Source organism: Liolophura sinensis, chromosome 11 (assembly GCF_032854445.1).
Source record: "Liolophura sinensis isolate JHLJ2023 chromosome 11, CUHK_Ljap_v2, whole genome shotgun sequence".
In the NCBI taxonomy this organism is placed as follows: Eukaryota; Metazoa; Mollusca; class Polyplacophora; order Chitonida; family Chitonidae; genus Liolophura; species Liolophura sinensis.
The window spans coordinates 1,127,066-1,153,281 of NC_088305.1; the positions used below are offsets into that span (position 1 = coordinate 1,127,066).

Sequence of the window (26,216 nt, forward strand, 5' to 3'; positions counted from 1 at the left end):
TTATGTGCATATCTGTCTACTGCAGGCCTTTATGTGTATGTCTGTCTACAGTATTTGATACCGGTACTCTGTTCCATAGAATGCACTCCTTTATGTGCAAGTTTGTCTTCAGTATGGTGTACCGGTACTCGGTTCCATCGTATGCAGGTTTTTTTTTGTGCAGGTTTGTCTTCAGTATGGTATACCGGTGCTCTGTGTCATCGCAGGCACGATTCCATGGATATTACATGCTGTGTTTTTTTCAAGTGGAATCTGGCCACCTTTATCATTTATTATTTTATATGACATTTCCACCCAGCTCCCGCCCCACCTGTATCATATATGACATTTCCACCCAGCTTCCGTCCCACCTGTATCATACATGACATTTCCACCTAGCTCCTGTACCACCTATATCATGTATGACATTTCCACCCAGCTTCCGCCCCACCTGTATCATATATGACATTTCCACCCAGCTTCCGTCCCACCTGTATCATACATGACATTTCCACCTAGCTCCCGCCACACCTATATCATGTATGACATTTCCACCCAGCTCCCGCCCCACCTGTATCATATATGACATTTCCACCCAGCTTCCGTCCCACCTGTATCATATATGACATTTCCACCCAGCTTCCGTCCCACCTGTATCATACATGACATTTCCACCTAGCTCCCGCCACACCTATATCATGTATGACATTTCCACCCAGCTCCCTCCCCACCTGTATCATATATGACATTTCCACCCAGCTCCCGCCCCACCTGTATCATATATGACATTTCCACCCAACTCCCGTCCCACCTGTATCATACATGACATTTCCACCTAGCTCCCGTACCACCTATATCATGTATGACATTTCCACCCAACTCCCGTCTCACCTTTATCATATATGACATTTCCACCCAGCTCCCGCCCCACCTGTATCATATATGACATTTCCACCCAGTTCCCGTCCCACCTGTATCATACATGACATTTCCACCTAGCTCCCGTACCACCTATATCATGTATGACATTTCCACCCATCTCCCGCCCCACCTGTATCATAAATGACATTTTCACCCAGTTCCCGTCCCACCTGTATCATATATGACATTTCCACCCAACTCCTGTCGCACCTATATCATGTATGACATTTCCACCCAGCCCCCGCCCCACCTGTACCATATATGACATTTCCACCCAGCTCCCGCCACACCTATATCATATATGACATTTCCACCCAGCTCCCGCCCCACCTTTATCATACATGACATTTCCACCCAACTCCTGTCGCACCTATATCATGTATGACATTTCCACCCAGCTCCCGCCCCACCTGTATCATATACGACATTTCCACCCAGCTCCCGCCCCACCTGTATCATGTATGACATTTCCACCCATCTCCCGTCTCACCTTTATCATATATGACATTTCCACCCAGCCCCCGTCCCACCTATATCATGTATGGCATTTCCACCCAGCCCCCTCCCCACCTGTACCATATATGACATTTCCACCCAGCTCCCGCCCCACCTGTATCATGTATGACATTTCCACCCAGCTCCCGTCTCACCTTTATCATATATGACATTTCCACCCAGCCCCCGTCCCACCTATATCATGTATGGCATTTCCACCCAGCTCCCAAACACCTGTATCATATATGACATTTCCACCCAGCCTCGACCCCACCTGTATCATATACGACATTTCCACCCAACTCCCGTACCACCTATATCATGTATGGCATTTCCACCCAGCTCCCACCCACCTGTATCATATATGACATTTCCACCCAGCCTCGACCCCACCTGTATCATTACGACATTTCCACCCAGCTCCCGTCCCACCTGTATCATGTATGACATTTCTACCCAGGTCCCGTCCCAACTTTATCATATTTGATTTTTTTGAAAGTGTATGATACTCAAACATTTGCTGTATTTAGTTTACGGATTGGTTCCATTAAGAAGTCGTCCATAAAAGGTGGAAAGTGGCGGAATTTCTTCCCTGTATGGCGGTGGGAAAGCGAATATAGCTGGCGAGGGAAGTGGATGTTCGATCGGTTGTATTGTCGAGCGGGCGTGAAGCCCTGAACATTGGTTCATTCCGCGCAAAAGTTAAGCATAGAAATTCTCTTCTTGTGTCGATACTATACTTCAAGTGGATTGAGCGCAGGTCATTTTAAAAAAAAAAAACGAGCTGTTGATGTGTGACGTCAGTCTGAGTCGGTGTCTGCATGAACTCCACCCAATAGAAGCGGGTTAGTGCACTGTAAAACCTGTTTATACAGTGATTTTCATGGGATAGTTGTTTTGCAGCTGATGTGCCATTGGTCGTGAATGAATGACGAATATTGGAATAGCCTCTTTGCTGGTGAAAAAAGGTGGCATCTTATTATTCCGTGGAACCAGACGAGAAGTCTGTAGCTACTTCGTTAGGGACAGCAATTCACCGCGTGGTAAACTCAAAATGGAGTTATGTTCTTGTTTTTCAATGATTTTGTTAATTATAAGTTAGAAGACTTTTTTAATAGGACCATTGTAAGAGTCATTTGTGTTTTTAACATGTGCAAATACACGTACTTGTATAAATCTCAAGGTTTAACAGAATACGGATAATATATGAAATGATTTGGACTGAAATTATGCAGTTACATATCAGATGGCCTCGTTGTCACACTAGCATATAGGCCTATATATATATATATATATATATATATATATTTGTGTGTGTGTATGTGTGTGTATGTGTGTGTGTGTGTGTGTGTGTTTGTGAACATATTCTTGTATTGGCCTGTCATATATATATATATATAGAGTATCTCAGTTACATATTCGTCAGAAAAAAAAATCATTTTCTCACGCATGTGTATACAGTGTTACCCCATTACACAAAACGCCCACTGACAATGGTTAAAAATGGGACTGAAACAGTATTAATGCTAAACACAATCAAGGGTAGTGTATATACTGGGATATATTTATTTATTTAATCCATTGGTGTTTTACGCCGTACTCAAGAATATTTCACTTATAGGACGGCGCCCAGCATTAGGGTGGGAGAAAACCGGGCAGAGCCCGGGAGAAACCCACGGCCATCCGCAGGTTACTTGCCGACCTTCCCACGTACTGCCGGAGCGGAAGTCAACATGACTTGAACTCACAGCTATCGGATTGTTCAGAGGCTCTTGTTTCATTACGCCGCGCTGGCACACTAACCACCTTGGTCTCAGGGTTCCCCAGTGTGTGAGTTGTCTACCCATGGACACTGACTGTATTTCATTTTCACAAGCCCGGATTACGTTCCATTGACACTGACAGTATTTCATTTTCACAAGCCCGGATTACGTTCCATTGACACTGACAGTATTTCATTTTCACAAGCCCGGATTACGTTCCATTGACATTTACAGTATTTCACATTCACAAGCTTGGATTACGTTCCATTGACACTGTATTTCATTTTTACAAGCCCGGATTACGTTGCCATCCCATTTCAGCACAGCAGATTGCTCATTTCCGCACTGCGCCGGGACCTTATAAAAACGGTACTTTCCCATGCAGTGAGAGCGGAGGAATCTGCTAATTCCCTGCCCAAGATCGGGTTTGACCTCACATTTTTATGTCTCAGCAACTGAAAGGCAATTGGCTCTAAACGTTAGTCCACGCCCGCTGTCGGGCTCTTTAATATTCTGTAATCGACGATTGAATATGTCTCATTAAGGGTAAGAACTTAACTACCGGTATCACAAAATCCGCTGGTCCACGGCATAAATCCCGCAAAAAACAAAAAAATCAGACGAAACAAACACATCTTGCCTTGCTTAATACTCGACACGAGGCCGAAAGGGGTGAACATAGCATTTTTTATTCGATTGTCGGGATACACAAAAGGGTCCAGATCACAGTTGAACACACCGTTTTCTTGTGACGTTGCTTGTGCAAGTACTAGGTAACTGTTTTTGAACACAAACACGCCGGTAACTGTGATGTAATAAAACAAAGAACAAAAAGTCCATATCTTTGAACTGATTTGTTACAGGAGGAAATGAGTTTTTTCAATTTCCGATGCATTACCATTTCTTATTGGATTGATGCGTTACTATTTCTTATTGGATTGATGCATTAAAATGTTTTATTCGATGGCTGCATTACCATTTCTCACTGGATTGATGCATAACCATTTATTACTGGATTGATGCATTACCATTTCTTATTGGATTGATGTATTTCCATGTCTTTTTCGATTAGTGATTTGCCATTTCTTATTCGAATGATGCTTTACCATTTCTTATTGGATTGATGCTTTATCATGTCATTCCTATAGTAATAGGTGGCCAGTATTATGGTGGGAGTAAACTGGACACATTCCGGGGGCAAACCCACGACCATTCGCAGGTTACTGCAAGACTTTCTAACACTACCATGTACTGTGGGTCATGTCTTATTATATTTCCCAATACACGCAGTTTTGCTGGCCTAATTAAATGTTGATCACCAATAGATCATGAAAGTGTGCATGTAAAAACTTCGAAAGTTGTAAAAGTTTTAGCGATGTGCATACTGGTGCAGTATGAAATAAAGGACCTCATTCAATGATGAATGGTTCACAGCTGGTTTAGAAAAAACTGGTGACGGGTTAGTGGATTCTGGAAATCCAAAGACCAGAACAACTACAGGAAAGGAAAAGCAACAACAAAAAACTTAGGAGCTCACTATCTCAATCCATTAAGGTGTCAATCTCAGCTGTGGCTTCAAGTTAGTCGGGTATACCTTCCGAGTGGCCGTATTCGCATGGCTAAATCTGCTTTCCTCTGGTTTAATCCATTAACCAGACTGTCGTGATACTCATGTAAGTCTACTATTTTTTATGGCATAAAACACCAGTTAAGCAAATACACGTACACATGCATGCATGTAACTTCAGCTTAACTTCAGTAATATGTGTTACATTTAATATTTAATACATGTCAATATATATATAAACTGTGACATGAATCATTTCATCTTACTTTAGAAATGCGTACAAGTTCTATACAATCTGATAAATTAGTCTCGTTCACAATCACTGGCCTTCTGAGTTTTTTTATTAGCGTCGAACAGGGTTTCATATGCTAAATAAGTACATCATATTTATCGCTGACAATTTGCAGGAATACAGTGTAGAGATGTGATCTATTTAAGAATTGTGACGAGGAGAATCGGATGTTTCTTAATTGCTTCACAACAATGTGGGAAACATAAAATCAGCGACCAATGGTGTTGGTCCATTCAGGGAATGGAATGTCTAGACTAAACAGAAGATCTTCACCAGGTACCCGACGAATTTCTGCTTTAATGCCACAGCCGAAGCAGCGAGTTGAATTCAACTCTGAGAATAAAATCTCCCCTGATTTCAACTGTCCGTGCCAGCGAGGGCCCAAACTTTGCAGGTAGATTTGGTTTAATCACCCGAAAGTCATGAAAGAATGTCAAACACTCAGAAACGTTGTTTAGTGACTCAAGATGCATCAAAGTTCTCTATTTTGTATTATTTCAATTCCTCAAGTACGATGCTAGCCCTATGTGCGTGGCGGAGTGCCTGGTGTAAAACCATACAACCTTTGGCCAATTACGAACAAGTTTCCCCACGTGTGGAGGTGGTCTTTAACAAACATTTGTCTGCCTAAACGGTCCTACAAGCACCATCTGAGAGCGGGGAAATCACAAATTCCCTAACCAAGGCCGACATTGAACAAGGTTCTCACACACATTGCTGAATGCACAGAAATGCAAAAATAACATTGAAAAATAGAAAAAAAATCCTGGCTGGCACCTCTATTTGTCCATACTGTACCATCTGTGGCACATAAGCTACAATGACATACAACCTGCAAGTATGTACATTTTCATAATAAATAAGTCCTGGGCCATTTGCAGACATTTCCAGTTATGCGTGAACATTTTTTACACTAATAACTGTGGACGCTGGACATCCGAAGCAGCAGAGTTCCAAAAGATTTGTCTCGTCAACCTTGATGTGTCCCAAATGCACCACACGATCCTCACTGGCATGACTGGAGTCCTTCCGAGAGTCAGCAGAATTCCATTTAACCTCACGAGGCTGCAGCAGAAGCTTTTAGGTCTGTGAAAAGCCCGGGGAACCAGTATTGCCTGTCTGTTGGGGACTGATCATCCACCCAGGCCAGTCCTTCTCTTACCATGTAATCCTGCAAACAACACACACATATTAGCTCTCCCTCAATACCACAGTGAGCTTCCATGAATACCTGTGGACAGGTGAGAAGATACACATGGCAAAATCAATCATGGTCCACCCACACCTGTTCCTTGAAGACAACTTGTTGAAGATTTCACCCATAATGGTTGTGAGAAGCTTCAGAAGTTAAGTAAGTGTTTACTTACTGATTTAATTGATTGCTGTTCCATAAATAAGAAGAATATTTCGCTTATACAACGGCACTCAGTTTTGTGTTTAGACAAAACCAAGTCAGCCATTGCCCGGGTACACCACTAACATCTGAAACACTTCGCCTTATACACAAGGGTACTTCAGATCCAAACAGTTGGAGAAGCTATAGAAATTATTTATTTATTTATTGGATGGGTGTTTTATGCCGAATATTATACTCATACAAAGGCACTTTATTTTATGGTTATACAAAACCAAGTCAGCCAGTGCCCGGGGGAACCACCCACCACTGGAAAACTTTGTTTACCCTAGAGTAGAACACTCTAGCTGGAGAAGCTAAGGAAATTATTTATTCACAGGATTGGTATTCTATGCCGAACTCAAAAATATTTCGTTTATACGACCGAGGCAAGCATTATAGTGGAAAGAAACAAGACAGAAGCATGTCTTGGTATTATATATTGTCAGCTGGACTTTTCCTGGTAGAGTGGTATACAATGCCCCACTTTTACATCACTAGTCCTTCACCAATGATAGTGGCTTATGTGGGTGACCATACAAGGCAGCAGGACTGTTGCTGGCAGAATGGTCTAGGGTGCTCCAGTTTTACACCACTAGTCCTTCACCAATGATAGTGGCTTATGTGGGCTACCATACAAGGCAGCAGGACTGTTGCTGGCAGAATGGTCAAGGGTGCTCCAGTTTTACACCACTAGTCCTTCACCAATGATAGTGGCTTATGTGGGCTACCATACAAGGCAGCAGGACTGTTGCTGGCAGAATGGTCAAGGGTGCTCCAGTTTTACATCACTAGTCCTTCACCAATGATAGTGGCTTAGGTGGGCGACCATACAAGGCAGAAGGACTGTTGCTGGCAGAATGGTCAAGGGTGCTCCAGTTTTACATCACTATTCCTTCACCAATGATAGTGGCTTATGTGGACGACCATACAAGGCAGAAGGACTGTTGCTGGCAGAATGGTCTAGGGTACTCCAGTTTTACATCACTAGTCCTTCACCAATGATAGTGGCTTAGGTTGGCGACCATACAAGGCAGAAGGACTGTTGCTGGCAGAATGGTCTAGGGTACTCCAGTTTTACACCACTAGTCCTTCACCAATGATAGTGGCTTATGTGGGCGACCATACAAGGCAGAAGGACTGTTGCTGGCAGAATGGTCTAGGGTACTCCAGTTTTACATCACTAGTCCTTCACCAATGATAGTGGCTTATGTGGGCTACCATACAAGGCAGCAGGACTGTTGCTGGCAGAATGGTCTAGGGTGCTCCAGTTTTACATCACTAGTCCTTCACCAATGATAGTGACTTATGTGGGCGACCATACAAGGCAGCAGGACTGTTGCTGGCAGAATGGTCTAGGGTACTCCAGTTTTACATCACTAGTCCTTCACCAATGATAGTGGCTTATGTGGGCGACCATACAAGGCAGCAGGACTGTTGCTGGCAGAATGGTCTAGGGCGTTCCAGTTTTAAACCACTAGTCCTTCACCAATGATTCAATATGACAATAAGTTATGAAAAAAAGCCAACTGTCTTGAGAATGACCATTGGATTAGGTGTGAACCTCTTGTCTCCCGAGGCCTGAGGGTAGAGGGCTAATAAATAATATAAAATGTTAAGATAACATCTTACCATGGCCCTATGGGCGCGTCCACTCTCCCAGTTTAGCTCCTTGACAAGCTGTGACACCGTCACAAATCCTGTACCCTGAAAATACACACAAGTGTGGCATACATGTCAAGTGAACACATCTTTCAAAAACCCATTTTAGCGCTTCAGAAAACACTGCATTAATCTAAACATTGTGTAACCATAGCTGCACCTCGTTAGTCATATATAAAGCTTGAAAGTACTATGTTTCAACTAATACTGAGGGCAAATTACATTTCTATAAATGTAGAGTGTAGCACAGCTACGTATATAGTACTGTCAAAACATGCCAACAACACCAAGCAGTACAGATAATGTCAAAAGTCAAAACATCACAGTATATGCTTAAAACTTAAAAACTGATGGCATTTGCTTCACTGATGATCAATACAACTTGTAGAAACAATGAATCAGTTTGGGAATAATTGCACACTGGCAACATATTGTAAAACATTTCCTCCACACACACTTCGCAATACTAACATAAACAGAGCATTCAACATCAATACTGTTCAGCATTAATGAACTCTTTATATTTAAAATATTAAAACCATAAACACACTGTTCATTATTTCTTACATTAAACCTTATTGATACATTATGTATTTTCCAATAGTAGTACACATGTATGCTGTCGCTTTTTTTATCGTAACATACATCAGCTTGCTGTAGGACAGTGGTATGGTCCATAGTTAGCTCCCCTGGAACAGACTGGACTAAGAAACTCCCTCCCACAGGAATCACAGAGAAACCGTTACCCAGCACTTTAAGTTTACGGATAGCTCGTAAAAGGTCATCCCTGTAACCAAAACAACATTCCACAGGTCATCAATGAAACCAAAACATTCCACAGCTCATCCCTGAAACCAAAACAACATTCTACAGCTCATCCCTGTAACCAAAACAACATTCCACAGCTCATCCCTGAAACCAAAACAACATTCTACAAATCATCCCTGTAACCAAAACAACATTCCACAGCTCATCCCTGAAACCAAAACAACATTCCACAGCTCATCCCTGAAACCAAAACAACATTCTACAAATCATCCCTGTAACCAAAACAACATTCCACAGCTCATCCCTGAAACCAAAACATTCCACAGCTCATCCCTGAAACCAAAACAACATTCTACAGCTCATCCCTGAAACCAAAACAACATCTACAAATCATCCCTGTAACCAAAACAACATTCCACAGCTCATCCCTGAAACTAAAACAACATTCCACAGCTCATCTCTGAAACCAAACCAACATTCTACAGCTCATCCCTGAAACCAAAACAACATTCCACAGCTCATCCCTGAAACCAAAACAACATTCCACAGCTCATCCCTGTAACCAAAACAACATTCTGCAGCTCATCCCTGAAACCAAAACAACATTCCACAGCTCATCCCTGTAACCAAAACAACGTTCTGCAGCTCATCCCTGTAACCAAAACAACATTCCACAGCTCATCCCTGAAACCAAAACAACATTCCACAGCTCATCACTGAAACCAAAACAACATTCCACAGCTCATCCCTGAAACCAAAACAACATTCTACAGCTCATCCCTGTAACCAAAACAACATTCCACAGCTCATCCCTGTAACCAAAACAACATTCCACAGCTCATCCCTGAAACCAAAACAACATTCTACAGCTCATCTCTGAAACCAAAACAACATTCCACAGCTCATCCCTGTAACCAAAACAACATTCCACAGCTCATCCCTGTAACCAAAACAACATTCCACAGCTCATCCCTGAAACCAAAACAACATTCCACAGCTCATCTCTGAAACCAAACCAACATTCTACAGCTCATCCCTGAAACCAAAACAACATTCCACAGCTCATCCCTGAAACCAAAACAACATTCCACAGCTCATCCCTGAAACCAAAACAACATTCCACAGCTCATCCCTGAAACCAAAACAACATTCTACAGCTCATCCCTGTAACCAAAACAACATTCCACAGCTCATCCCTGTAACCAAAACAACATTCCACAGCTCATCCCTGAAACCAAAACAACATTCTACAGCTCATCCCTGAAACCAAAACAACATTCCACAGCTCATCCCTGAAACCAAAACAACATTCTACAGCTCATCTCTGAAACCAAAACAACATTCCACAGCTCATCCCTGAAACCAAAACAACATTCCACAGCTCATCCCTGAAACCAAAACAACATTCCACAGCTCATCCCTGAAAGCAAAACAACATTCCACAGCTCATCCCTAAAACCAAAACAACATTCCACAGGTCATACATACAACAAGAACATAATATGAAAACCCATACATATGAATCTTAGCAAAGATCAAAGCGAAATAAATTTGTCACAACAAAGCTGAACAGTTCTAAATAAATTGAAGTTCTAGGTCAGAGCAGTTGTCACGTTTACCGTCACATTCAACATCACTTCTGTCATATGACACTGTCTATTTGAAGCAGGCTGGAGCCAATGAAAAAATACTCAAGTGCATATATTTGTTGTGCTGCCTTGACGGAACCTATACAGGAAAACTGTTCAAAGCCATGTTATATCACTCAAAACTCAAAAACAAGTCTCATCATGTTTTTTTTGCACTTTTACTGGAAGACAAATCCTGAAATCAACCAAACTTGCCATGTATCTTTTACCTCCATGCTTAACTAGTTTTCACTTACATAATGACCTCTAGTTTGATGCCTGAAGTAAACCACTCACCCTTTGCCAGTTACTAACAAACTTTCCAATGTGGGATCATATCATATTGGCAAAAGGCCGACATTCTCAAACAAAAACGTCAGGTAAGATCACACAAGAGATCACTACTGACGGCTTCTTGCCACCCAGCACACCCCAACACGAGAGATCTCTACTGACAACTTCCTGCCACCCACCATACCCCAACACAAGAGATCTCTACTGACGGCTTCTTGCCACCCACCATACCCCAACACAAGAGATCACTACTGAAGACTTCTCGCCACCAACCATACCCCAACACGAGAGATCGCTACTGACGGCTTCTTGCCACCCACCATACCCCGACACAAGAGATCACTGCTCACGGATTCTCGCCACCCACCATACCCCGACACAAGAGATCACTGCTGATGTTTTTTTGTCACCCACCACACCCCAACACAAGAGATCACTGCTGACGGCTTCTTGCCACCCACCATACCCCAACACAAGAGATCACTACTGACGGTTTCTTGCCACCCACCGTACCCCAACACGAGAGATCGCTACTGACGGCTTCTTGCCACCCACCATACCCCGACACAAGAGATCACTACGGACGGCTTTTCGTCACCCACCACACCCCAACACAAGAGATCACTACTGACGGCTTCTCACCACCCACCATACACCAACACAAGAGATCACTACTGACGGCTTCTTGCCACCCACCACACCCCCACAAAAGAGATCACTACTGACGGCCTCTCGCCACCCACCATACCCCGACACAAGAGATCACTACTGACGGCTTCTTGCCATCCACCACACCTCAACACGAGAGATCACTACTGACGGCTTCTCACCACCCACCATACCCCCAAAAAAGAGATCACTACTGACGGCTTCTTCCCACCCACCATACCCCAACACAAGAGATCACTGCTGACGGCTTCTTGCCACCCACCACACCCCAACACAAGAGATCACTACTGACGGCCTCTCGCCACCCACCATACCCCCAAAAAAGAGATCACTACTGACGGCTTCTTGCCGCCCACCACACCTCAACACGAGAGATCACTAATGACGGCTTCTTGCCACCCACCACACCCCAACACGAGAGATCACTACTGAGGGCTTCTCGCCACCCACCATACCCCCACAAAAGAGATCACTAATGATGGCTTCTCGCCACCCACCATAACCCAACACAAGAGATCACTACTGACGGCCTTTCGCCACCCACCATACCCCGACACAAGAGATCACTACTGACGGCTTCTTGCCATCCACCACACGCCAACACAAGAGATCACTACTGACGGCTTCTTGCCATCCACCACACCCCAACACAAGAGATCACTACTGACGGCCTCTCGCCACCCACCATACCCCCACAAAAGAGATCACTAATGACGGCTTCTCGCCACCCAGCATACCCCAACACAAGAGATCACTACTGACGGCTTCTTGCCATCCACCACACCCCAACACAAGAGATAACTACTGACGGCCTCTCGCCACCCACCATACCCCCAAAAAAGAGATCGCTAATGACGGCTTCTTGCCGCCCACCACCACACCTCAATACGAGAGATCACTACTGACGGCTTCTCACCACCCACAATACCCCAACACAAGAGATCACTACTGACAGCTTCTTGCCACCCACCACACCCTAACACAAGAGATCACTGCTGACAGCTTCTTGCCACCCAGCATACCCCAACACACGAGATCACTACTGACGGCTTTTCGTCACCCACCACACCCCAACAAAATAGATCACTATTGACAACCTCTCGCCACCCAGCACACCCCAACACGAGAGATCTCTACTGACGGCTTCTTGCCACCCACCATACACCAACACAAGAGATCACTATTGACGTCTTCTTGCCACCTACCACACCCCAACACAAGAGATCACTACTGAGGGCTTCTCACCACCCACCACACCTCCACACAAGAGATCACTAATGACGGCTTCTTGCCATCCACCACACCTCAACACAAGAGATCACTGCTGATGGCTTCTTGCCACCCACCACACCTCAACACGAGAGATCACTACTGAGGGCTTCTTGCTACCCAGCACACCCCAACACAAGAGATCACTACTGACGTCTTCTTGCCACCCACCATACACCAACACAAGAGATCACTACTGACGGCTTCTTGCTACCCAGCACACCCCAACACAAGAGATCACCGCTGATGGCTTCTTGCCACCCACCATACCCCAACACAAGAGATCACTGCTGATGGCTTCTTCTCACCCACCACATCCACCACAAGAGATCACTACTGAGGGCTTCTCGTCACCCACCATACCCCAACACAAGAGATCACTGCTGATGGCTTCTTGCCACCCACCACACCACATCACAAGAGATCACTACTGACGGCTTCTTGCCACCCACCATACACCAACACAAGAGATCACTACTGACGGCTTCTTGCCACCCAACACACCCCACCACAAGAGATCACTACTGACGGCTTCTTGCCACCCACCACACCTCAACACAAGAGATCACTACTGACGGCTTTTCCCCACCCATCATACCCTAACACAAGAGATCACTACTGACGGCTTCTTGCCACCCACCACACCCCAACACAAGAGATCACTACTGACGGCTTCTCACCACCCACCACACCTCAACACAAGAGATCACGAATGACGGCTTCTTGCCACCCACCACACCCTTACACAAGAAATCACTACTGACGGCTTCTTGCCACCCAGCATACCCCAATACACGAGATCACTACTGACGGCTTCTTGCCACCCACAGCATACCCCAACACAAGAGATCACTGCTGACAGCTTCTTGCCACCCACCACACCCCAACACAAGAGATCACTACTGACGGCCTCTCGCCACCCACCATACCTCCAAAAAAGAGATCACGAATGACGGCTTTTCGTCACCCACCACACCCCAACACAAGGGATCGCTACTGGCGGCTTCTTGCCACCCACCACACCCCAACACAAGAGATCGCTACTGACGGCTTTTCGTCACCCACCACACCCCAACACAAGAGATCACTACTGACGGCTTCTTGCCATCCACCATACCCCAACACAAGAGATCACTGCTGACGGCTTATTGCCACCTACAACACCCCAACACAAGAGATCACTGCTGACGGCTTATTGCCACCTACAACACCCCAACACAAGAGATCACTACTGACGGCCTCTCGCCACCGACAATACCCTGACACAAGAGATCACTACTGAAGGCCTCTCGCCACCCTCCACACCCCCACAAAATAGATCACTATTGACGGCCTCTCGCCACCCACCATACCCCCGCAAAAGAGATCACTAATGACGTCTTTTCGCCACCCAGCATACCCCTACAAAAGAGATCACTACTGACGGCCTCTCGACACCCATAACACCCCAACACAAGAGATCGCTACTGACAGCTTCTTGCCACCCACAATACCCCAACACAAGAGATCACTACTGACGGCCTCTCGCCATCCACCATACCCCGACACAAGAGATCACTACTGACGGCTTTTCGTCACCCACCATACCCCGACACAAGAGATCACTGCTGACGGCTTCTCACCACCCACCATACCCCAACACAAGAGATCACTACTGACGGCTTCTTGCCACCCACCATACCGCAACACAAGAGATCACTAATGACGGCTTCTTGCCACCCACCATACACCAACACAAGAGATCACTAATGACGGCTTCTTGCCACCCACCACACCCCAACACAAGAGATCACTAATGACGGCTTCTTGCCACCCACCACACCCCAACACAAGAGATCACTACTCATGGCTTCTTGCCACCCACCATACCCCAACACAAGAGATCACTACTGAGGGCTTCTCGCCACCCACCATACACCAACACAAGAGATCACTACTGACGGCTTCTTGCCACCCACCACACCTCAACACAAGAGATCAATTCTGATGGCTTCTTGCCACTCACCACACCCCAACACAAGAGATCACTACTGAGGGCTTCTCGCCACCCACCACACCCCAACACAAGAGATCACTACTGACGGCTTCTTGCCACCCACCACACCTCAACACAAGAGATCACTACTGATGGCTTCTTGCCACCCACCACACCCTAACATAAGAGATCACTGCTGACAGCTTCTTGCCACCCAGCATACCCCGACATAAGAGATCACTACTGACGTCTTTTCGTCACCCACCACACCCCAACACACGAGATCACTACTGACGGCTTTACGTCACCCACCACACCCTAACACAAGAGATCACTAATGACGGCTTCTTGCCACCCACCATACCCCAACACAAGAGATCACTACTGACGGCTTCTTGCCACCCACCACACCCTAACACAAGAGATCACTGCTGACAGCTTCTTGCCACCCAGCATACCCCGACATAAGAGATCACTACTGACGTCTTTTCGTCACCCACCACACCCTAACACAAGAGATCACTACTGACGGCTTCTTACCACCCACCATACCCCAACACAAGAGATCACTACTGACGGCTTCTTGCCACCCACCACACCCTAACACAAGAGATCACTGCTGACAGCTTCTTGCCACCCAGCATACCCCAACACACGAGATCACTACTGACGGCTTTTCGTCACCCACCACACCCCAACAAAATAGATCACTATTGACAGCCTCTCGCCACCCACCATACCCCCACAAAAGAGATCACTAATGACGGCTTCTTGCCATCCACCATACCCAAACACAAGAGATCACTACTGACGACTTCTTGCCATCCAACCATACCCCAACACAAGAGATCACTGCTGACAGCTTTTCGTCACCCACCACACCCCAACACAAGAGATCACTACTGACGGCTTCTTGCCACCCACCATACCCCGACACAAGAGATCACTACTGAGGGCTTCTTGCTACCCACCATACCCCAACACAAGAGATCGCTACTGACGGCTTCTTGCCACCCAGCATACCCCAACACAAGAGATCACTGCTGACGGCTTCTTGCCACCCACCACACCCCAACACAAGAGATCACTACTGACGGCCTCTCGCCACTCACCACATCCACCACAAGAGATCGCTACTGACGTCTTCTTGCCACCCACAGCATACCCCAACACAAGAGATCACTGCTGACAGCTTCTTGCCACCCACCACACCCCAACACAAGAGATCACTACTGACGGCTTTTCGTCACCCACCACACCCCAACACAAGAGATCACTGCTGACAGCTTTTCCTCACCCACCACACCCCAACACAAGAGATCACTGCTGACGGCTTCTTGCCACCCACCACACCCCAACACAAGAGATCACTACTGACGGCTTCTCGCCACCCACCATACCCCGTCACAAGAAATCACTACTGACGGCTTCTCGCCACCCACCATACCCGAAGAACAATGCCACCTGAGGAATCTGGAAAATTTCCTCTCCGAGGATGGAACCGATATTGTCTGACACATGACCTTGACCAGCCATGTGATCTAGTTCAAATCTTGTACCACAAAGCTCTCCCTCCAAGAGAAAGTTTAACGTATAAAAGTTAACAGATTTTGGGGGATTTCATGCTTATAACTTCAACAATGTCAAACAATGTAATAAAGATATGTGTTTGAATGCAAATTTTTTACTGGAATCAAAGCAGATTTTGGTATACAAGAGTTATAACAAGCATCGTACAGTATATTCCTAGTTTCGCATCGACCGTTAAGCCCAGATATACTCACGTGCTAATGTCTTGTCTGCTTCTTCCTCCAGTGGCTGTCAATTTCCGCTTCAGTTCATCTATTCCTATCAAACCTGAAACAGTCAAACATGCACATTTATTTTTTTCAGCTATGGCAAAGCCTTACACCAAGGACGTTATGTTTTACTATTAATCTGTCTGTTTGGGGGTTGACAGCTGAGTGGTTAGTCTACCAGCACAGCTCAATGACTCAGAAGCCTCTCCCCATTGCTATCACTGTGAATTCAAGTCCAGCTCAAGCTGGTCTCTTCTCCTCTAAGATCTGCCAGTAACCTGCGAATGGTCATGAGTTACCTCTGGGCTATGCCCAGTTTACTCCCACCATAATGCTTGGGGTTGTCGTATAAGCAAGATATTCTTAATCCATGATCAAATAAATAAATAATCTGTCTGTCTGTCTGTCTGCAACTTTACAGAAAAAGTTAGCACTTGGCTTTTGGTAAAAACTTGAACTCCCTTGGGCCTAGCAAGAAACAATTAAATTTTGGTTGTGATTTAGATCAACAATCTTCCCTGTCCACTACTAAGATTAACCAACACCTTACTTGTCAGACTTAAATACAGTGGGCGAGTTCTGGTATGACACGCCCACTCTCCTGGGTTCACACTACGTCTTAGCTGGGGAGTGAACCATGGTACAGTGGCTAGAGCCAATTGGCTTTCAGTTGACACCACTTTGAGACACGATTCAAATCCCACTCTCACCGGTTGAAGGGTCTCAATGGTTGTAGAGATCGAAGACATTGATGTTGCTGTTTGTGCGTTTCAACGTTTGTTCAAGACCACTTGTGTTACGGTACATGGATATGATGTGCGTACGTGTAGTTCACATGTGGGAGTGAGTGAGTGAGTGCTTGGGGTTTAACGAGGTCACATGCGGGGGAAGGTGAGTGAGTACTTGGGGTTTAACGAGGTCACGAGGGGGAGTGAGTGAGTGAGTGCTTGGAGTTTAACGAGGTCACATGTGGGAGTGGGTGAGTGTGTGCCCGGGGTTTAACAAGGTCACTTGTGGGAGTGAGTGAGTGAGTGAGTGCTTGGGGTTTAACTAGGTCACATGTGGGAGTGACTGAGTGAGTGCTTGGGGTTTAACGAGGTCACGTGTGGGAGTGAGTGAGTGAGTGCTTGGGATTTAATGAGGTCACATGTTGGAAACTTTGTCATTCACTTGCCAAAGGTAAATGGTTGCATTACCCCGGAGACCGCCAGTGTTTGTGAAAGTGAAAGTGAAAGTCCTTAGTATTGTGTTACACAACAATGACGCGAGACAAATTCCAGTCTTGTATGTTTACTTATTTGACTGGCATTAAAGTGAACATAAAGTGAGCCAATATAGCTGAATTAATTTATGAAGTTGTATTCCAGAAATACTCTAAAAACATTTTTAAATTCTACACCGCTTATTAAGAAAGTAAATCGCAAACAATCGTCAGTACCTTGCCACTCATTTGGTGACGCCATTTTGCCATGTTTTATGGTTCCATCGGTATAAAACAATGTGACGAAGAGAAAATACAAACAAAAACGCCTGATACCTAACCAAAGAGTATCATAGGGTTTGTATATGTATATGGAAATGAAGGAGTTTTCCAGGAGTTTTTTGTCATTTTCAAGGTTAGCTTAAACATCACATGCTGCAAATTATAGATTATATTTTAAGTCTGAATTATAGGTGCTTTAATTTACATGCATGTCTATTGAATAGTACGCTTGCTTTTGCAAGAAATATCTGCCCTTCACCTCTGTAATGCGACACATTCTTTGACCCCACCTTGGCTCAGTTAAAAAAAAGGGACGCCAGTCACTTTAGCCACTCATCAGATTTTGTAGTGAATACTATTTTTCTTTAGCCATACTTCCTTAGCAGCCATGACTCCCGTACGTCTCCTCCTGTAATTCGTTTTTATCTGCCTTGGTGTAGCTGCTAGAATCAGTTTGGTCTCTTCCAGCTATATCTGGAGTTTATCAAACACTACGTTTAGAACAATTGCCCTCAAAATAATGGATGAATGCTTGGCAGCATGTTTTTGTTTCTTGAGAGAAAAAAATCAATCCTTTTTTCAACCTATCTGTAGGATCCTAGTAAAATGTAATTTCCTCAATCAGAAAAATTTGTTACAAAATTAATTTGTACATTCAGTTTATTTAAATGCAACATTATGATCAGTACATTGGAGTAACACATTCTGACAGGAGAAAACCAGACGGCGTACACATTTATGTAACGTTACATATTCTGAAAGATTTAATTTACTTCGGAGTCAAAAAAAAAATAGTTTATGAAGTGGAAAAGCTTCAATTTTTTTTGGGAGGTAACTTCATTTACAGGTGTAACTCTACCTTGATTTATTTCCCTTGTTTTTTTTTTTGTTTTTTTTACAATTGGTGATGAAAGGCATCCCCCAAAATGCCGTGATTTGCAGTCGTTATTTAATGAAAATGATTTCAAGTGTTATTTAATGTAATTCAACTTACAACAATGATTAACCCCCTTTGTAGATTTCTGTCATGTAATCGCCATACAACTGTGTTGTTGCTGTTTCGCCAAGATGAGGCTGTTTGAAATGAAAGTAAGTGGATTATCTCATAAGAAAAATTGCGAAAATCTGTTAAAAACCCCAGAAACCCCAGTTTCCATTTTTTCTTAAGTAAATAAATTTGTCGCCAAAAACATTCACATTTTTTTCAAATTTTATCGCCACTTCAAAAAATTGTTCTAAATTTGCGACAATGGCGAGCGACAGCGGAAGCCCTGATTATGGGAGAATTATCAGCGAGCTCCCGATATACAGGCGCAGAGGTCAGCAGACAATATTTAACTTCGGGACAAACTAAGATTTTCAAGAAGTTTACAGAAGTATTTGTCTTTTTTAAGGACTTTCAAGTACCTGAAAAAGAAATTTTATTTTTCAAGCACTTTCAAGGAGTTTTATGGACTCTGTGCACCCTGTATCAGCTCTGTTGCATGTTCAAGGTCTGATGTTTCTTTTAGTTTGGCCCTCAGTAAAAGCGTGATGTTCGTGAACACATGCGTCATGTTTTAGCTTTCATGCTTGTCATTGTCCTGCATAGGTGTAAGCACTTGGTTTATCTCACTGTACCGACTTCAAGGAATTTACCGAACATAGTAGGACCTTCTGATTAATCAGACTCTTTCTTTCCGATTTTGGGACGATATTTTCATAATAAATTTTCGTGCAAAACCGCCTGAAATGTACTACCCTTGTTTGCTAGGTACCTGAAAAACCTCCTGACATTCACTGTAGAGCGGCAGCCAAAACAGTAGGAGCTGGATTTGAACACACGACCTCATGGGTCAAGGATCTCACTGTTGTGAGGAGCCAGCACATAAACCCTTACAGCCCCTAGTATAATCACAGCTCTCTCAGGACTTCACTTTCAAAGGAATCCAAGCCAATTCACATAAAAACAATAACTCAAAATTATGAACACAGGATCTGCAAAGTCTACTTAGCTATATACCATGTCTGCACACAAAATAAGATGTTCATTTGGGAGCAACACCTTTGTGGTTCTGGATTCTTGAGGATTCCTGTGAAGCGAACCCATGACAGTACAATTTGATTCTGGACACAATAGATATGACAAAAGTACATGCCTGTATGCCCTGAGGAACATGTCACCCTATGTACTAACCTCCATTCCTGTGGCTGGTAGCCAGGCAGACTTCTATGATCTGTACACCCAACTCGTAATAGAAATCCCCCACACCCAGCATCTCTGCCCAGAAGCCTTTACTCGCTGTGTAACAGTAAAACACTTATTTATTAATAATTTCATTTGTTAACATGAATAAATAATTTATTAATTTATTATTGAGTATTTCATTCATTTATTTATTTCAGTGTTTAACCCATTACTCGAGAATTTTTCATTTGTAGCATGGCGGACAGATTTATGGGTGGATGAAAGTGGAAAGCCTGGAATAAACCACTCTGGCAAGTTACTGACGAACTTTTCCACATAAGATGAACACAAATGCACAGGTGGTCTTTAACGAATGTCAGACTGACCAAACGGTCATATAAGCATCATCTGCCACTTTTTATCACGAAGGATCCATGAGCTGTCAAAGAAAGGGAAAAATTCACTGACCACGGCAATATACTAAAGTGCTGCCTCAGTGAGACGCCATGCAGGCTAAAGACAGCACACATGATGCCTCACTCAATCACAGTACACTGACCATGAAGTCAATGAATACATGGGATATCAACCCATGGTGATCAGTGGGCACCAAATCAGGGAATTACAAAATTATCGCTTATAAATTTCTTAGCATATCCCCACCACATGTGGGCCATAATGGGAAACAAGGCCAAAAATGAGTTGTGCAATGTCGTAATGCAGAATGGACAAAGAAACCACAAACTGAATGCCTACAGGCCAACGGATCCACTCCAATGGAGGCACACATTTCCTGAAACTGAACACGAAATGTCGAATCCTTCTTTATGTCCCCTTTGTGTTTGCTGGCAAAGTCGGCTAGGTGAGTGCGGAATGTTTCCATTTGCTTGGCCATCTGTAAACAGAAAATTTTATAGTTTAAGTGTACCTGAATTAAAAGTTAAGTTCAAAAATGTCACCTTCTTGCTTTCTCATAATCACATGTACCTGATTAAAAGTTAAGTTCAAAAATGTCACCTTCTTACTTTCTCATAATCACATGTACCTGATTAAAAGTTAAATTCAAAAATGTCACCTTCTTACTTTCTCATAATCACATGTACCTGATTAAAAGTTAAATTCAAAAATGTCACGTTCTTGCTTTCTCATAATCATAAAATCACATGTACCTGATTAAGTTAAATTCAAAAATGTCCCATTCTTGCTTTCTCATAAACATAATCACATGTACCTGATTAAAAGCTAAAGGAGAAAAAAATTTAAATTTCAGTCAAATACCACTGAAAAGAGTATGCATTTCCTTGGTATTGCATCATTATAATTAACTCCAACGATTTCTAAACATAGCTGATCTTTAAATTTTTGTTTTTAAGAATTCGTGCACAACTTCCCTATATCCCAGCGAGATGTACTCCATGCCTGCAAAAAGGCTAACATCAAACTAGTCGAGTGACTAAATGTTAGAAGCGCATCACGTCGGTGGTCTAATGTACCACATTCTTGTTTCTCAAGATCATGCTGTTTTGAATTTTACAAGAGAGTATGAAGACAATTACTCAAGTAGGAAGTTAATTATTGCAAGACGAATGTCCCCGAAAGATGTCATTATTTGTTGACCTCATTTTTAATCATCCTTTCTTTGCATCACAAATCAAGGTACAGTGCATCACCATAGTTCTGTGATGCATCAAATGAAAGTTTTCAATCATCGGGACAACGACGGGAAGTTACGAAAACTTCAATTTGACTCAGAAAACATTAGAATGGGAAATAAATTATCGACACGCCATGTAGCCGAGTTCGTCAACAGATTTAGTCATTTAAGATATTTTGTATTTTATTTTTCACCAGTTTCAACAGTTCTCAGCGAACCGTCATCATTTAACCTCCCTGTAACCTGAACAACCTGTTTGCAGCTTATTTCAAGTCCTGCCTACCTCTGCAATTTGATACTCATTCACTAGACTTACCTATGCGATTTGACATTTATTCACTAAGCCTACCTGTGTGATTTGGTGCTCATTCACTAGACCTACCTGTGGGATGTGATACTCATTCACTAGACCTACCTGTAGGATTTGATACTCATTCACTAGACCTACCTGTGTGATTTGATACTCATTCACTAGACCTACCTGTGTGATTTGATACTCATTCACTAGACCTACCTGTAGGATGTGATACTCATTCACTAGACCTACCTGTAGGATGTGATACTCATTCACTAGACCTACCTGTGGGATGTGATACTCATTCACTAGACCTACCTGTGTGATTTGATACTCATTCACTAGACCTACCTGTAGGATTTAATACTCATTCGCTAGACCTACCTGTGCGATTTGATACTCATTCACTAGACCTACCTGTAGGATTTGATACTCATTCACAAGACCTACCTGCGCGATTTGATCAGCAGATATTTCTGAACCTTTATCCTTGTAACGTGCCTGAAAGTGAAACGAGAAATCACAACTGAATGAAAAGGATGTGTATCATAGGCCCATACTGCCCAGTGCAGTGACAGTACTGCATTGGCTGTGTCAGCCTTAAGTTAAGTCAATCTTTGGTTCTACGACTAGACCAGTAAACTAGTGCCCTTACAAGTTTACCAACTTAATGGTGCCGTGGTCGACAGGTCGACATATGGACGACACGATTGAGTGTTCAGTTTTCGACACATAACAAGAATTTAGAATTATGAATGCTTAATGTTGCTTTGCTGACATCAATTTACGTTAAAATAACGCAAGAGATAATTACCTGGGCAAGATTTTTGTTCTTTATGGCACCGACTCCTGCACCTCGCCGCGGCATGATGTTAGCTTTATTGCCTTGCTTTCTTCCAAATCAATACATGGGCTTTTATTTATTTACCCAGGAAGTCAAATGGCTGGTTGGTGAACTGTGCACAAAACGGTGACGTCACTGAAACATACGTGCTCGCGCTGTAAACATTTTCCCCACCATTAGCCTCCATACAATTGGACAAAGTTGTGTGATCATCACTCTCGCGTGATATATGCGTCATAGGGTCCTTGGTTATTTCTTAACAGCTCACAGACGTTCCGAGCCATTAATCCAAAATGCCAATTCCCCAAAACAGCGTTTAAACTCCGATGTCCAAAGAACTAAGACAGTTAATGTAGAACAAAAATAAGGACCTAACAAGTCCACAATCAGTTACATGTAGATTAGGGGAAGTATTAAGTGCCCTGGGGCTGGATTCATGAAGCTCACTAAGCTTTGTAAGTTTGCTCTTACATACCATGACGACGTATGTTGTAGAGATATAAAGTGCACTTAGCTAAGGGCTACTTAACACTAAGTATGATAGGATTAGGTATAGTTATAGACCCACTACGCTTGGGTCCCGTTTCACAAAGTGCGCGTAGCGCTACGTCGTCGTAACTACCATGACGATGTAATACGTACAGCACTGGTCGCCTTGGAAGTTAAAGGCACGTAACGTTACGTGCGCTATGTGACGCCCTGTGGTGGAGCAGAGTTACAGCCCTTAGTCTGCCGAGTCTTACCAATGCTTATTATTATTATTATTATTACATTTTAATGGCTTTTTTTTTTAAATTAAACACCATCACTTCCAAATTACGTAGGCCCTACATATGCATACGATTTCAATTTTGTTCTGGGGCCGGTTTCATGAAGCATACTTAGTATTGAGTTGCTCTTAGTTAAGCGCACTTTATCTCTCTACAGCATATGTCGTCATGGTAGTTAAAAGCAAGCCCTCAGGCTTGTGGGGCGTGAGGCCGCGTACGTGTTCGGATCATCTGCATCAGAGCTCAGCAGGAACCAATTCCACTTCCAGGAACCAATACATTTTAGGCACAGTTAGCTTGCCTCACGATGTACCCTCATGGAATCATAGCTATATACGCCCATCTCCACAATTAACAAAAACGGATATAATTTTGTTGAAAATGGGCGGAATGACCTCCAACTTGAACTTGGTTAGTATCTTGTCTCTGTGAAATGATACAGTATACCATGTTTTCAATTCGAATAACCAACCGTGCGTTTTGCAGAAATCTGGAAAACTGTAAGGCCAAGGCATGCAGTTTTTTTTTAACTGTCATGATTCGCGCGAAATTCAAACCTGATCAGCAACTCGTTATGTTGCAAGCTATGTACAAAGTTTCATTCTAATATGATAGACTGTTCTGAGAACTGTCTGGGAAACTGATTCCTGACGGACTGAAACACTGACGGACGGACAGACAGACAAGACGTAAAACCTTCCGGTACCGCGGTAATGCCGATAGGGTAGGCCTACTAGAATAATGCCCGCTCCGCTGTGAAAACTAGACTCGTTTCAAATGAACGTGCCTACGACTCTCAAATTATCGTTTAACAAATGAAAACAATACCAGTCGTTTGCAATATCGCAGGAAAAAAAATCAGTCACTGCTATTCGAAGGCAGTCGATTTGTGGGTACGGTCCCTTACTGAGAGTACCAACTAACCCCAAATAAAGAATAACAGCAAGAACATTTGTCATCAGTGAGTAATCTTATTGTTACACAGCACTCAATAAGTTTAGTATGACACATCAATCTAGGTCTGGCAGTTAATTCTGGTTTAAACACATTATTACATATATCATAAATAAATACAAAGGAAAGGCAGGTACAAATCCTTATAGAAGAGAAATCTGGACCGTGACGAATCTAATATTTCCAGCCTTTCTTCAGATTGCCTGACGGGTCAATTGACAGCTACCTGCAGATCGACAGTTCGGGTTCAAATCCTCATTACACTCCGTATGTATGGTTAGTCTCGTATATAGGCACACCTGTCTCGCTTTACCTGATAGTCAAGTCGACAAAATGCATCCACTGATAGTGCAAAACACTAGGGCATTGAGGTTATGAAACTTGTTAAGGGTGTCTTGATGTGGAATTTGTCAGGAAATGTGCCTATCTGTATTTGTGTCCCTATTTCACACAGCACAACAATCAACCCATCAAAGTAATCCTCAGAACACAAGGTATGTAGATCATATCAAGTCCGTGCTACACATTAATTAAAGCCTAATTGTTTGGTGTTATCTCGTAAGGCAATGAAATGGACAAGAACATGTAGAATTTTATAAATGTTTATAATACAGTCTATGACACAACACAAGCCTTGTACATCCCTGCAAGTCACCTTACCAACATGTTTTGAAATCTCGGACAGTGTCGAATTCATAATCCGAAATTTTTGGTTTATGTCGATTACATTCCTTCAGCCGTTTAATAATATAAAATATGATGTTTTGGAAAAGCATTAGTGGGGTCCCCTACATTACCACTTGATGGATGATTTACATGTATGTGAGAAATACAAAGATGCGCACGTTTTCGTCCCTGCCGTTGTCTTTGTACATAATTACATTAATCTTAATTACTGGTGGTTTTATATATGTTGTATATATTCAATGTTAATAACGATTATTTTGAGCCTTTTATTGTTGGGTTTTATTTAACTCATTATTTAACAAATTTGCACATATCTGACATCAGGGGACCCTTAACGAACTACGCCTTCTGCACGTGAGCCGGACGAACTAGTGGCGCTTAAACGGAAAACTGTTTAGCTACTTGAATTACGCGAGTTGCACCCGTCAACATTATATGTTCGTGAAGTCACCGTAACAAGTAAAAAATGACGCCTAGCAGAATAAACACTGCTGAGCAGAAGTGCGTACGAGTACACACATGCAGGCAATATCAATCAGATTTGGGGGCCTCCGTGGCTCAGTCGGTTAAAGCGCTAGCGCAGCGTAATGACCCAGGAGTCTCTCACCAATGCGGTCGATCTGAGTTCAAGTCCAGCTCATGCTGGCTTCCTCTCCGGCCGTACGTGAGAAGGTCTGTCAGCAACCTGCGGATGGTCGTGGGTTTCCCCCGGGCTCCGCCCGGTTTCCACCCACCATAATGCTGGCCGCCGTAGTATAAGTGAAATATTCTTGAGTACGGCGTAAAACACCAATCAAAAAAAAAAAAAAAAAAAATCAATCAGATTTAACTACTGTTATATTCACAAGTTTTTAACTGTTCTGTCAGGTATCCCGAGACAGGTTTTTT

The 26,216-nt window shown here is 43.5% G+C and overlaps 1 protein-coding gene across 1 annotated transcript; it reads right to left on the reverse strand.

The window, feature by feature from the left end:
* Positions 1–4,830: 4,830 nt before the first annotated feature.
* On the reverse strand, positions 4,831–23,311 carry LOC135477554 (vacuolar-sorting protein SNF8-like). Its single transcript, XM_064757699.1, has 8 exons — positions 22,888–23,311; positions 22,524–22,574; positions 20,881–21,019; positions 20,134–20,238; positions 16,460–16,532; positions 8,718–8,859; positions 8,043–8,117; positions 4,831–6,188 (listed from the first exon to the last, which is right to left on the reverse strand). Exons 1-8 carry the CDS (start codon positions 22,939–22,941, stop codon positions 6,075–6,077), a joined length of 753 nt encoding a protein of 250 aa, XP_064613769.1. The 5' UTR covers positions 22,942–23,311; the 3' UTR covers positions 4,831–6,074.
* Positions 23,312–26,216: the final 2,905 nt, after the last annotated feature.

What these genes read in the sequence shown, in the direction of transcription:
- LOC135477554 (XM_064757699.1), bottom strand. Translation starts at nt 22,941, where the DNA reads ATGCCGCGGCGAGGTGCAGGAGTCGGTGCCATAAAGAACAAAAATCTT. An exon ending in CTGCTGATCAAATCGCGCAG is followed by an intron (nt 21,020 to 22,523) that starts GTAGGTCTTGTG and finishes TTCTGTTTACAG; the next exon opens with ATGGCCAAGCAAATGGAAAC. An exon ending in CTGTCCTACAGCAAGCTGAT is followed by an intron (nt 8,118 to 8,717) that starts GTATGTTACGAT and finishes GTGTATTTTCAG; the next exon opens with GGTACAGGATTTGTGACGGT.